The following is a 14,755-nucleotide window of genomic DNA, read 5'->3' as shown; positions in this document are numbered from 1 at the left end:
GTGTGTGTGTGTGTGTGTGTGTGTGTGTGTGTGTGTGTGTGTGTGTGTGTGTGTGTGTGTGTGTGTGTGTGTGTGTGTGTGTGTGTGTGTGTGTGTGTTGTAGAGTAACCAGGTGAAGCTGTGGTGGCCCAGTGGTCATGGTGAGCAACACTCCTATCATCTCAGTGTGAGAGGAACCATGCTAGAGGGAACAGCCGTACTCAGGACAGACACACAGGTCAGAACTCAACATCTCTACTCCTCTCCCCTCTCTTCTCACTGTCTCCAGTCCTCTGTCTTCTCACGGTCTCCAGTCCTCTGTCTTCTCACGGTCTCCAGTCCTCTGTCTTCTCACGGTCTCCAGTCCTCTGTCTTCTCACGGTCTCCAGTCCTCTGTCTTCTCACTGTCTCCAGTCCTCTGTCTTCTCACTGTCTCCAGTCCTCTGTCTTCTCACGGTCTCCAGTCCTCTGTCTTCTCACTGTCTCCAGTCCTCTGTCTTCTCACTGTCTCCAGTCCTCTGTCTTCTCACTGTCTCCAGTCCTCTGTCTTCTCACTGTCTCCAGTCCCCTCTTCTCACGGTCTCCAGTCCTCTGTCTTCTCACTGTCTCCAGTCCTCTGTCTTCTCACGGTCTCCAGTCCTCTGTCTTCTCACTGTCTCCAGTCCTCTGTCTTCTCACGGTCTCCAGTCCTCTGTCTTCTCACTATCTCCGTCCTCTGTCTTCTCACTGTCTCCAGTCCTCTGTCTTCTCACTGTCTCCAGTCCTCTGTCTTCTCACTGTCTCCAGTCCTCTGTCTTCTCACTGTCTACTATCCCCTCTCTTCTCACTGTCTCCAGTCCTCTGTCTTCTCACTGTCTCCAGTCCTCTGTCTTCTCACTGTCTCCAGTCCTCTGTCTTCTCACTGTCTCCTATCCCCTCTCTTCTCACTGTCTCCAGTCCTCTGTCTTCTCACTGTCTCCTATCCCCTCTCTTCTCACGGTCTCCAGTCCTCTGTCTTCTCACTGTCTCCAGTCCTCTGTCTTCTCACTGTCTCCAGTCCTCTGTCTTCTCACTGTCTCCAGTCCTCTGTCTTCTCACGGTCTCCAGTCCTCTGTCTTCTCACGGTCTCCAGTCCTCTGTCTTCTCACGGTCTCCAGTCCTCTGTCTTCTCACTGTCTCCAGTCCTCTGTCTTCTCACTGTCTCCAGTCCTCTGTCTTCTCACGGTCTCCAGTCCTCTGTCTCACTGTCTCTCCAGTCCTCTGTCGTCTCACTGTCTCTCCAGTCCTCTGTCTTCTCACTGTCTCCAGTCCTCTGTCTTCTCACTGTCTCCAGTCCTCTGTCTTCTCACTGTCTACTATCCCCTCTCTTCTCACTGTCTCCAGTCCTCTGTCTTCTCACTGTCTCCAGTCCTCTGTCTTCTCACTGTCTCCAGTCCTCTGTCTTCTCACTGTCTCCAGTCCTCTGTCTTCTCACTGTCTCCAGTCCTCTGTCTTCTCACTGTCTCTCCAGTCCTCTGTCTTCTCACGGTCTCCAGTCCTCTGTCTTCTCACGGTCTCCAGTCCTCTGTCTTCTCACTGTCTCCAGTCCTCTGTCTTCTCACTGTCTCCAGTCCTCTGTCTTCTCACGGTCTCCAGTCCTCTGTATCACTGTCTCTCCAGTCCTCTGTCGTCTCACTGTCTCTCCAGTCCTCTGTCTTCTCACTGTCTCCAGTCCTCTCTCTTCTCACTGTCTCCAGTCCTCTGTCTTCTCACTGTCTCCAGTCCTCTGTCTTCTCACGGTCTCCAGTCCTCTGTCTCACTGTCTCTCCAGTCCTCTGTCGTCTCACTGTCTCTCCAGTCCTCTGTCTTCTCACTGTCTCCAGTCCTCTGTCTTCTCACTGTCTCCAGTCCTCTGTCTTCTCACTGTCTCCAGTCCTCTGTCTTCTCACTGTCTCTATATTTAACATCTTCTCTGTCTCCAGGTGTATTTAACATAATCTGTCTTCAGGTGTATTTAACATTCTCTCTGTGTTAATCCCAAGGTGTATTTCCGTACAGTAGAGCTGGTCCAGGAGCCAATCGCTGGTTCCCCTGGGCTGAGTTTTTACTTCCGGGTCAACAAGAAGCCCATCTTCCTGAAGGGGTCAAACTGGATCCCAGCTCACGCCCTTCAGGACCTGGTCAGCCCTGCTGAGTGAGAGAGACACGCACGCACACACACACGCACGCACGCACGCACGCACGCACACACGCACGCACGCACGCACGCACACACGCACGTGTCTTTGGTCTTAATCGTGATATCAACCTTTCACTCATTAAATACTTCTAAGTGTTTTGTATATTTGAAACGGCAACATGACAATGTCATTATGTTTATTTACATTGTTAAGAGTTTGTTTACGTTATGATTCAAACAAGACTTTAATGTTCTGATTTAACACACCGGTGCGTCAGTCTAAGTTACTTCACACAACAAATCCCCTTCAAAATCTGTCACTTTAAACAAGAGATATCTGTGGGTTTTTTTGCGTTGGATGAGTCTCAATCCACCGCATCTGCCAGTGTTGCACTTCCTCATCTGAGGTGAAAGGTGACAGAACTAGAGCAGTGTTGGTCAGACCAGGAGACATCCCATCTGAGGTGAAAGGTGACAGAGATACAGCTGGTGTTGGTCAGACCAGGAGACATCCCATCTGAGGTGAAAGGAGACAGAGATAGAGCAGTGTTGGTCAGACCAGGAGACATCCCATCTGAGGTGAAAGGTCACAGAGATGGAGCAGTGTTGGTCAGACCAGGAGACATCCCATCTGAGGTGAAAGGTGACAGAGATAGAGCAGTGTTGGTCAGACCAGGAGACATCCCATCTGAGGTGAAAGGTGACAGAGATAGAGCAGTGTTGGTCAGACCAGGAGACATCCCATCTGAGGTGAAAGGAGACAGAGATACAGCTGGTGTTGGTCAGACCAGGAGACATCCCATCTGAGGTGAAAGGTGACAGAGATAGAGCAGTGTTGGTCAGACCAGGAGACATCCCATCTGAGGTGAAAGGTGACAGAGATAGAGCAGTGTTGGTCAGACCAGGAGACATCCCATCTCAAATCAAATCAAATCAAATTTTATTTGTCACATACACATGGTTAGCAGATGTTAATGCGAGTGTAGCGAAATGCTTGTGCTTCTAGTTCCGACAATGCAGTAATAACCAACAAGTAATCTAACCTAACAATTCCACAACTACTACCTTATACACACAAGTGTAAAGGGATAAAGAATATGTACATAAAGATATATGAATGAGTGATGGTACAGAACGGCATAGGCAAGATGCAGTAGATGGTATAGAGTACGGTATATACATATGAGATGAGTACTGTAGGGTATGTAAACATAAAGTGGCATAGTTTAAAGTGGCTAGTGATACATGTATTACATAAAGATGGCAAGATGCAGTAGATGCTATAGAGTACAGTATATACATATGAGATGAGTAATGTAGGGTATGTAAACATTATATTAAGTGGCATTGTTTAAAGTGGCTAGTGGTACATTTTTACATAATTTCCATCAATTCCCATTATTAAAGTGGCTGTAGTTGAGTCAGTATGTTGGCAGCGGCCGCTAAATGTTAGTGGTGGCTGTTTAACAGTCTGATGGCCTTGAGATAGAAGCTGTTTTTCAGTCTCTCGGTCCCAGCTTTGATGCACCTGTACTGACCTCGCCTTCTGGATGATAGCGGGCTGAACAGGCAGTGGCTTGGGTGGTTGTTGTCCTTGATGATCTTTATGGCCTTCCTGTGACATCGGGTGGTGTAGGTGTCCTGGAGGGCAGGTAGTTTGCCCCCGGTGATGCGTTGTGCAGACCTCACTACCCTCTGGAGAGCCTTACGGTTGTGGGCGGAGCAGTTGCCGTACCAGGCGGTGATACAGCCCGACAGGATGCTCTCGATTGTGCATCTGTAGAAGTTTGTGAGTGCTTTTGGTGACAAGCCGAATTTCTTCAGCCTCCTGAGGTTGAAGAGGCGCTGCTGCGCCTTCTTCACAACGCTGTCTGTGTGGGTGGACCAATTCAGTTTGTCTGTGATGTGTACACCGAGGAACTTAAAACTTTCCACCTTCTCCACTACTGTCCCGTCGATGTGGATATGGGGGTGCTCCCTCTGCTGTTTCCTGAAGTCCACAATCATCTCCTTTGTTTTGTTGACGTTGAGTGTGAGGTTATTTTCCTGACACCACACTCCGAGGGCCCTCACCTCCTCCCTGTAGGCCGTCTCGTCGTTGTTGGTAATCAAGCCTACCACTGTAGTGTCATCCGCAAACTTGATGATTGAGTTGGAGGCGTGCATGGCCACGCAGTCGTGGGTGAACAGGGAGTACAGGAGAGGGCTCAGAACGCACCCTTGTGGGGCCCCAGTGTTGAGGATCAGCGGGGTGGAGATGTTGTTACCTACCCTCACCACCTGGGGGCGGCCCGTCAGGAAGTCCAGGACCCAGTTGCACAGGGCGGGGTCGAGACCCAGGGTCTCGAGCTTGATGACGAGTTTGGAGGGTACTATGGTGTTAAATGCTGAGCTGTAGTCGATGAACAGCATTCTCACATAGGTATTCCTCTTGTCCAGATGGGTTAGGGCAGTGTGCAGTGTGGTTGCGATTGCGTCGTCTGTGGACCTATTGGGTCGGTAAGCAAATTGGAGTGGGTCTAGGGTGTCCGGTAGGGTGGAGGTGATATGGTCCTTGACTAGTCTCTCAAAGCACTTCATGATGACGGAAGTGAGTGCAACGGGGCGGTAGTCGTTTAGCTCAGTTACCTTAGCTTTCTTGGGAACAGGAACAATGGTGGCCCTCTTGAAGCATGTGGGAACAGCAGACTGGGATAAGGATTGATTGAATATGTCCGTAAACACACCAGCCAGCTGGTCTGCGCATGCTCTGAGGACGCGGCTGGGAATGCCGTCAGGGCCTCCAGCCTTGCGAGGGTTAACACGTTTAAATGTTTTACTCACCTCGGCTGCAGTGAAGGAGAGCCCGCAGGTTTTGGTAGCGGGCCGTGTCAGTGGCACTGTATTGTCCTCAAAGCGAGCAAAAAAGTTATTTAGCCTGTCTGGGAGCAAGACATCCTGGTCCGCGACGGGGCTGGTTTTCTTTTTGTAATCCGTGATTGACTGTAGACCCTGCCACATACCTCTTGTGTCTGAGCTGTTGAATTGCGACTCTATTTTGTCTCTGTACTGGGACTTAGCTTGTTTGATTGCCTTGCGGAGAGAATAGCTACACTGTTTGTATTCGGTCATGTTTCCGGTCACCTTGCCCTGGTTAAAAGCAGTGGTTCGCGCTTTCAGTTTCACGCGAATGCTGCCGTCAATCCACGGTTTCTGGTTTGGGAATGTTTTAATCGTTGCTGTGGGTACGACATTGTCAATGCACTTTCTAATGAACTCGCTCACCAAATCAGCATATTCGTCAATGTTGTTGTTGGACGCAATGCGGAACATATTCCAATCCGCGTGATCGAAGCAGTCTTGAAGCGTGGAATCAGATTGGTCGGACCAGCGTTGAACAGACCTGAGCGAGGGAGCTTGTTGTTTTAGTTTCTGTTTGTAGGCTGGAAGCAACAAAATGGAGTCGTGGTCAGCTTTTCCGAAAGGAGGGCGGGGGAGGGCCTTATATGCGTCGCGGAAGTTAGTATAACAATGATCCAAGGTTTTACCAGCCCTGGTAGCACAATCGATATGCTGATAGAATTTAGGGAGTTTTGTTTTCAGATTAGCCTTGTTAAAATCCCCAGCTACGATGAATGCAGCCTCAGGGTGTGTGGTTTCCAGTTTAGAAAGAGTCAGATAAAGTTCGTTCAGGGCCATCGATGTGTCTGCTTGGGGGGGAATATATACGGCTGTGATTATAATCGAAGAGAATTCCCTTGGTAGATAATGCGGTCGACATTTGATTGTGAGGAATTCTAGATCAGGTGAACAGAATGACTTGAGTTCCTGTATGTTGTTATGATCACACCACGTCTCGTTAATCATAAGGCATACACCCCCGCCCCTCTTCTTACCAGAAAGATGTATGTTTCTGTCGGCGCGATGCGTGAAGAAACCAGCTGGCTGCACCGACTCCGTTAGCATCTCTTGAGTGAGCCATGTTTCCGTGAAGCAGAGAACGTTACAATCCCTGATGTCTCTCTGGAATGTTACCCGTGCTCGGATTTCATCAACCTTATTGTCAAGAGACTGGACATTGGCGAGTAGTATGCTAGGGAGTGGAGCGCGATGTGCCCGTCTCCGAAGCCTGACCAGGAGACCGCTACGTTTTCCCCTTTTACGGCGTCGCATAGGGTCGCCGGCTGGGATCAGATCCATTGTATTGGGTGGAAGGCAAAACACTGGATCCGTTTCGGGAAAGTCATATTCCTGGTTGGAACGATGGTGAGTTGACGTTGCTCTTATATTCAGTAGTTCCTCCCGACTGTATGTAATGAAACCTAAGATTACCTGGGGTACCAATGTAAGGAATAACACATAAAAAAACAAAATACTGCATATTTTCCAAGGAACGCGAAGCGAGGCGGCCATCTCGGTCGGCGCCGGAAGTAGGTGAAGGTGAAAGGTGCCAGAACTAGAGCAGTGTTTATCAGAGCAGGAGACATCCCATCTGAGGTGAAAGGAGACAGAGATAGAGCAGTGTTGGTCAGACCAGGAGACATCCCATCTGAGGTGAAAGGTGACAGAGATAGAGCGGTGTTGGTCAGACCAGGAGACATCCCATCTGAGGTGAAAGGTGACAGAGCTAGAGCAGTGTTGGTCAGACCAGGAGACATCCCATCTGAGGTGAAAGGTGACAGAGATAGAGCAGTGTTGGTCAGACCAGGAGACATCCCATCTGAGGTGAAAGGTGACAGAGATACAGCTGGTGTTGGTCAGACCAGGAGACATCCCATCTGAGGTGAAAGGAGACAGAGCTAGAGCAGTGTTGGTCAGACCAGGAGACATCCCATCTGAGGTGAAAGGTGACAGAGATAGAGGGGTGTTGGTCAGACCAGGAGACATCCCATCTGAGGTGAAAGGTGACAGAGATAGAGCTGGTGTTGGTCAGACCAGGAGACATCCCATCTGAGGTGAAAGGAGACAGAGCTAGAGCAGTGTTGGTCAGACCAGGAGACATCCCATCTGAGGTGAAAGGTGACAGAGATAGAGCAGTGTTGGTCAGACCAGGAGACATCCCATCTGAGGTGAAAGGTGACAGAGCTAGAGCAGTGTTGGTCAGACCAGGAGACATCCCATCTGAGGTGAAAGGTGACAGAGATAGAGCAGTGTTGGTCAGACCAGGAGACATCCCGAAAATCAGTCTTGTCATGGTCTGTAGTGTCCGAACCGTTTGGGACCCGACTGTGGAACATTAGATATTAAACCTTAGTCTGAAGGTAGCCCATACATATGAATGGAAGTATGAAGGTAGCTTTGTGCCTACCCAAAGAAGGGGTTAAATATGTGTTTAAAAAATCATTCCTGAGTGGTTTTATTATCTAGATTTCAGACACTTCAAAACCTGTTTTCCTACAGTTCATTTTTTGACTGTTCTTTTTGTCATCTCTGAATGTGTTATTCAATGCTTTTCTATGGGCTTTAGTAGTAAAGGCCAAAATCTATACTTTATATATATATTTTTTATATTTGTATTTTATTCCTAAAGGAGTCCTAAAATTCTAACTCAAATTAGCTAAATGATCCATGTTATAAGCATCTTAAACCAATATGTCAGCTTAGCAACCACCCCCTTAGCAACCCTCACTGTAACCTGATAGATTTGAACAGACAGTAGTTCGTCGTTATTGTCTGGTTCAGTCATTGCCTATCCATTGTTCTGTTTCAGTGTGAGGAACCTTCTACAGTCGTCCGTGGACGCTAATATGAACGCTCTCAGGGTCTGGGGGGGAGGAGTCTATGAGCAGGACCTGTTCTACTCTCTCTGTGATGAGATGGGGATCATGGTAACTGACTGAATAGTACTCTTTCTCCTTGTCTTCGTCACAAACTCTCCATTTCCTTTATATTGCTGTACTTTTGACCAATCCCTTGTCTGTCCTTAGATCTGGCAGGACTTCATGTTTGCCTGTGCCATGTACCCCACTGAGCCTGACTTCATAGAGACGGTTAGAGAGGAGGTTGGCCAACAGGTGAGCTACACCTACAGGGTTGATGTTAGTAGCTTTGTCCAGGCCTCGACTGCCCGTAGAGCTACACCTACAGGGTTGACGTTAGTAGCTTTGTCCAGGCCTCGATGGCCCGTAGAGCTACACCTACAGGGTTGATGTTAGTAGCTTTGTCCAGGCCTCGATGGTCCGTAGAGCTACACCTACAGGGTTGATGTTAGTAGCTTTGTCCAGGCCTCGATGGTCCGTAGAGCTACACCTACAGGGTTGATGTTAGTAGCTTTGTCCAGGCCTCGGCGGCCCATAGAGCACACTACAGGGTTGATGTTAGTAGCTTTGTCCAGGCCTCGACGGCCCATAGAGCACACTACAGGGTTGATGTTAGTAGCTTTGTCCAGGCCTCGACGGCCCATAGAGCACACTACAGGGTTGACGTTAGTAGCTTTGTCCAGGCCTCGGCGGCCCATAGAGCACACTACAGGGTTGACGTTAGTAGCTTTGTCCATGCCTCGGCGGCCCATAGAGCACACTACAGGGTTGACGTTAGTAGCTTTGTCCAGGCCTCGGCGGCCCATAGAGCACACTACAGGGTTGATGTTAGTAGCTTTGTCCAGGCCTCGACTGCCCATGGAGCACACTACAATCTGTTTCTGTAGCGTGATGCAGCTTGATGCAGGGTGATGCAGCATCCCCTGGACAAGGCCTTGATGTATGTTACTATTGATTAGGATGACTCATTTCCTGGTTATAGCATGTGATAACACGTGTTCCTTCCTGTTTCCTCGACCCCAATCAGGTGAGACGCTTAAAGTCCCACCCCTCGGTCATCGTGTGGAGTGGGAACAACGAGAATGAGGCGGCCCTGGCCACTGACTGGTTCGGCATCCCTGTTGCCCAGCAACCCCGGTACCATAGAGACTATGTGACTCTGTATGTGGACAACATCAGGGCCATTGTTCAGAAGGTGAGAGACATATCTGAGACATTGAACTAAGAAATACTAAGTCATGATCTGTGTCCACTGGCACCCTAAACCCTATTACCTACAGTATGTGGGTCATTCTACAGTAGTTTAAATTGAGGGTTGGTTGTTTTTCTTCTCATTTGCATCTTATTTTCATTTCCCCCAAACTTTCAGTAGACATATACAGTATATACAGAATACTAACCTTATATACATTTACATTTACATTTAAGTCATTTAGCAGACGCTCTTATCCAGAGCGACTTACAAATTGGTGCATTCACCTTATGATATCCAGTGGAACAACCACTTTACAATAGTGCATCTAACTCTTTTAAGGGGGAGGGGGGGGTTAGAAGGATTACTTTATCCTATCCTAGGTATTCCTTAAAGAGGTGGGGTTTCAGGTGTCTCCGGAAGGTGGTGATTGACTCCGCTGACCTGGCGTCGTGAGGGAGTTTGTTCCACCATTGGGGTGCCAGCGCAGCGAACAGTTTTGACTGGGCTGAGCGGGAACTGTACTTCCTCAGAGGTAGGGAGGCGAGCAGGCCAGAGGTGGATGAACGCAGTGCCCTTGTTTGGGTGTAGGGCCTGATCAGAGCCTGAAGGTACGGAGGTGCCGTTCCCCTCACAGCTCCGTAGGCAAGCACCATGGTCTTGTAGCGGATGCGAGCTTCAACTGGAAGCCAGTGGAGAGAGTGGAGGAGCGGGGTGACGTGAGAGAACTTGGTAAGGTTGAACACCAGACGGGCTGCGGCATTCTGGATGAGTTGTAGGGGTTTAATAGCACAGGCAGGGAGCCCAGCCAACAGCGAGTTGCAGTAATCCAGACGGGAGATGACAAGTGCCTGGATTAGGACCTGCGCCGCTTCCTGTGTGAGGCAGGGTCGTACTCTGCGAATGTTGTAGAGCATGAACCTAAAGGAACGGGTCACCGCCTTGATGTGAGTTGAGAACGACAGGGTGTTGTCCAGGATCACGCCAAGGTTCTTAGCACTCTGGGAGGAGGACACAATGGAGTTGTCAACCGTGATGGCGAGATCATGGAACGGGCAGTCCTTCCCCGGGGGGAAGAGCAGCTCCGTCTTGCCGAGGTTCAGCTTGAGGTGGTGATCCGTCATCCACACTGATATGTCTGCCAGACATGCAGAGATGCGATTCGCCACCTGGTTATCAGAGGGGGGAAAGGAGAAGATTAATTGTGTGTCGTCTGCATAGCAATGATAGGAGAGACCATGTGAGGATATGACAGAGCCAAGTGACTTGGTGTATAGCGAGAATAGGAGAGGGCCTAGAACAGAGCCCTGGGGGACACCAGTGGTGAGAGCACGTGGTGCGGAGACAGATTCTCGCCACGCCACCTGGTAGGAGCGACCTGTCAGGTAGGACGCAATCCAAGCGTGGGCCGCGCCGGAGATGCCCAGCTCGGAGAGGGTGGAGAGGAGGATCTGATGGTTCACAGTATCAAAGGCAGCCGATAGGTCTAGAAGGATGAGAGCAGAGGAGAGAGAGTTAGCTTTAGCAGTGCGGAGCGCCTCTGTGACACAGAGAAGAGCAGTCTCAGTTGAATGACTAGTCTTGAAACCTGACTGATTTGGATCAAGAAGGTCATTCTGAGAGAGATAGCAGGAGAGCTGGCCAAGGACGGCACGTTCAAGAGTTTTGGAGAGAAAAGAAAGAAGGGATACTGGTCTGTAGTTGTTGACATCGGAGGGATCGAGTGTAGGTTTTTTCAGAAGGGGTGCAACTCTCGCTCTCTTGAAGACGGAAGGGACGTAGCCAGCGGTCAAGGATGAGTTGATGAGCGAGGTGAGGTAAGGGAGAAGGTCTCCGGAAATGGTCTGGAGAAGAGAGGAGGGGATAGGGTCAAGCGGGCAGGTTGTTGGGCGGCCGGCCGTCACAAGACGCGAGATTTCATCTGGTGAGAGAGGGGAGAAAGAGGTCAAAGCACAGGGTAGGGCAGTGTGAGCAGAACCAGCGGTGTCGTTTGACTTAGCAAACGAGGATCGGATGTCGTCGACCTTCTTTTCAAAATGGTTGACGAAGTCATCTGCAGAGAGGGAGGAGGGGGGAGGAGGGGGAGGAGGATTCAGGAGGGAGGAGAAGGTGGCAAAGAGCTTCCTAGGGTTAGAGGCAGATGCTTGGAATTTAGAGTGGTAGAAAGTGGCTTTAGCAGCAGAGACAGAAGAGGAGAATGTAGAGAGGAGGGAGTGAAAGGATGCCAGGTCCGCAGGGAGGCGAGTTTTCCTCCATTTCCGCTCGGCTGCCCGGAGCCCTGTTCTGTGAGCTCGCAGTGAGTCGTCGAGCCACGGAGCAGGAGGGGAGGACCGAGCCGGCCTGGAGGATAGGGGACATAGAGAGTCAAAGGATGCAGAAAGGGAGGAGAGGAGGGTTGAGGAGGCAGAATCAGGAGATAGGTTGGAGAAGGTTTGAGCAGAGGGAAGAGATGATAGGATGGAAGAGGAGAGAGTAGCGGGGGAGAGAGAGCGAAGGTTGGGACGGCGCGATACCATCCGAGTAGGGGCAGTGTGGGAAGTGTTGGATGAGAGCGAGAGGGAAAAGGATACAAGGTAGTGGTCGGAGACTTGGAGGGGAGTTGCAATGAGATTAGTGGAAGAACAGCATCTAGTAAAGATGAGGTCAAGCGTATTGCCTGCCTTGTGAGTAGGGGGGGAAGGTGAGAGGGTGAGGTCAAAAGAGGAGAGGAGTGGAAAGAAGGAGGCAGAGAGGAATGAGTCAAAGGTAGACGTGGGGAGGTTAAAGTCACCCAGAACTGTGAGAGGTGAGCCATCCTCAGGAAAGGAACTTATCAGGGCGTCAAGCTCATTGATGAACTCTCCAAGGGAACCTGGAGGGCGATAAATGATAAGGATGTTAAGCTTGAAAGGGCTGGTAACTGTGACAGCATGGAATTCAAAGGAGGCGATAGACAGATGGGTCAGGGGAGAAAGAGAGAATGTCCACTTGGGAGAGATGAGGATCCCAGTGCCACCACCCCGCTGACCAGAAGCTCTCGGAGTGTGCGAGAACACGTGGGCAGACGAGGAGAGAGCAGTAGGAGTAGCAGTGTTATCAGTGGTGATCCATGTTTCCGTCAGTGCCAAGAAGTCGAGGGACTGGAGGGACGCATAGGCTGAGATGAACTCTGCCTTGTTGGCCGCAGATCGGCAGTTCCAGAGGCTGCCGGAGACCTGGAACTCCACGTGGGTCGTGCGCGCTGGGACCACCAGGTTAGAGTAGCGGCGGCCACGCGGTGTGAAGCGTTTGTATGGTCTGTGCAGAGAGGAGAGAAGAGGGATAGACAGACACATAGTTGACAGGCTACAGAAGAGGCTACGCTAATGCAAAGGAGATTAGAATGACAAGTGGACTACACGTCTCGAATGTTCAGAAAGTTAAGCTTACGTTGCAAAAAAAATCTTATTGACTAAAATGATATAGTACTGCTGGCTGGTGAAGTAGGCTGGCTAGTAGTGGCTGCGTTGTTGACTTTGTTTGAAAGTGTAGCTGGCTAGGTAACCTCGACAATTTCTCTAAATTTCTCTAAACTACACAATTATCTTGGATACAAGGACAGCAAAGACAACTATGTAGCTAGCTAACACTACGCTAATCAAGTCGTTCCGTTGTAATGTAAGTTTCTACAGTGCTGCTATTCGGTAGAAGTTGGCTAGCTAGCAGTGTTAGCTAGCAGTGTACAGTATATACAGTACACTAACATTATATACAGAATACTAACCTTATATACAGAATACTAACCTTATACACAGTATATACAGTATACTAACCTTATACACAGTATATACACTATACTAACCTTAGATACAGTACACTAACCTTATACACAGTATATACAGTATACTAACCTTAGATACAGTATACTAACCTTATACACAGTATATACAGTACACTAACCTTATACACAGTATATACAGTACACTAACCTTATACACAGTATATACACTATACTAACCTTAGATACAGTACACTAACCTTATACACAGTATATACAGTATACTAACCTTAGATACAGTATACTAACCTTATATACAGTACACTAACCTTATATACAGTACACTAACCTTATATACAGTATATACAGTACACTAACCTTATACACAGTATATACAGTATACTAACCTTAGATACACTATACTAACCTTATATACAGTATATATAGTATACTAACCTTATATACAGTACACTAACCTTATATACAGTACACTAACCTAATATACAGTATATACACTATACTAACCTTATATACAGTATATATAGTATACTAACCTTATATATAGTACACTAACCAAATATACAGTATAGACACTATACTAACCTTATATACAGTATACAGTATACAGTATATACAGTACAGACTTCTCCCCATCTTAGCTACTGTTGTATCAATATGTTTTGACCATGACAGTTTACAATCCAGGGTAACTCCAAGCAGTTTAGTGTCCTCAACTTGCTCAATTACCACATTATTCATTACAAGATTTAGTTGAGGTTCAGGGTTTAGTGAATGATTTGTCCCAAATACAATGCTTTTAGTTTTAGAAATATTTAGGACTAACTTATTCCTTTGCCACCCACTCTAAAACTAACTGCAGCTCTTTGTTGAGTGTTGCAGTCATTTCAGTCTCTGTAGTAGCTGACGTGTATAGTGTTGAGTCATCTGCATACATAGACACACTGGCTTTACTCAAAGGCAGTGACATGTCGTTAGTAAAGATTGAAAAAAGTAAGGGGCCTAGACAGCTGCCCTGAGGAATTCCTAATTCTACCTGGATTATGTTGGAGAGCCTTCCATTAAGAACACCCTCTGTGTTCTGTTAGACAGGTAACTCTTTATCCACATTATAGCAGGGGGTCTAAAGCCATAACACATGGGTGTCAAACTCAAATACCCAGTGGGCCAAAATGTAAAACCTGAACAAAGTCGCGGGCCAACATTGAACAAATGAACCTTTTAATATGGACCCAAACAAGTTTTGCTTTAACATTGAATATGGAACAAGCATCGCTTATTACCATACAATATATAATTTAATAGTGGAGACATGCAAAATCGAAATGTGAAAAAACACATCAATGGCATTCATTTATTAAATAAATAAAATTTAAATAAAAATCGTATGCCTCTTTTCTATTTGCAGCCTTCTGATTTAAATACCAAAATAAACTTTTTCCACTGGCTAATAATTTTACAAATAAAATGATAATAAATCAATCAACCATTCAAGCCCATGCCTTGTAGCAAGAAAAAGTGCACAAAGAAAACGTTAATTATTGCACACTGATCTAATCTGATGTGCCCAAGCCAGATACCCGGCATCTCTTCTTGGATGCTAGTTCATCAATGTCTGGGCTCAGGCTCTGAGCTGAAGAAATCCTCAGTATCGAGCGAAGGTGTTCATCAGTCAGACGTCTCCTGTGAGTTGTTTTGGTCATCTTCATCGAGGAGAAAAGTTGCTCGCATAGATAAGTGCTGCCGAACATGGAGAGCATCTGAGCAGCTTGGGTGCGGAGCTGAGGCATTGTGTCAGGGATGAACCGTGGAAACTGTGCGGCGCCCACAGCATCATACTTTGACTTCAGCGTGTTGTTGCACTGGAGTTCAATCAGCTCCATTTGGATGTTGGTTGGTGCATTTTCCACATCAACTGCGAAGGGATTACTAAGCAGTTCAAACCTACATTTCTG

General features: G+C 48.0%; 1 protein-coding gene across 2 annotated transcripts in view; it reads left to right on the top strand.

Annotated features, from left to right (window-relative positions):
- manba (mannosidase, beta A, lysosomal) overlaps positions 1-14,755 on the top strand; it is a 66,974-nt gene that overhangs the window by 31,534 nt on the left and 20,685 nt on the right. For both annotated transcript variants that reach the window (XM_071366966.1, XM_071366967.1), the window contains exons 7-11: positions 104-217; positions 1,980-2,131; positions 7,806-7,923; positions 8,023-8,109; positions 8,882-9,049. In XM_071366966.1, coding sequence (XP_071223067.1) covers positions 104-217; positions 1,980-2,131; positions 7,806-7,923; positions 8,023-8,109; positions 8,882-9,049 — 639 coding nt within the window. The remainder of the gene's footprint in view (positions 1-103; positions 218-1,979; positions 2,132-7,805; positions 7,924-8,022; positions 8,110-8,881; positions 9,050-14,755) is intronic.

This window comes from Salvelinus alpinus, chromosome 25, assembly GCF_045679555.1.
Source record: "Salvelinus alpinus chromosome 25, SLU_Salpinus.1, whole genome shotgun sequence".
Lineage (NCBI taxonomy): Eukaryota > Metazoa > Chordata > Actinopteri > Salmoniformes > Salmonidae > Salvelinus > Salvelinus alpinus.
Note: the sequence above shows the minus strand (reverse complement) of the source record. Positions and strands in the feature narration are given on the sequence as shown.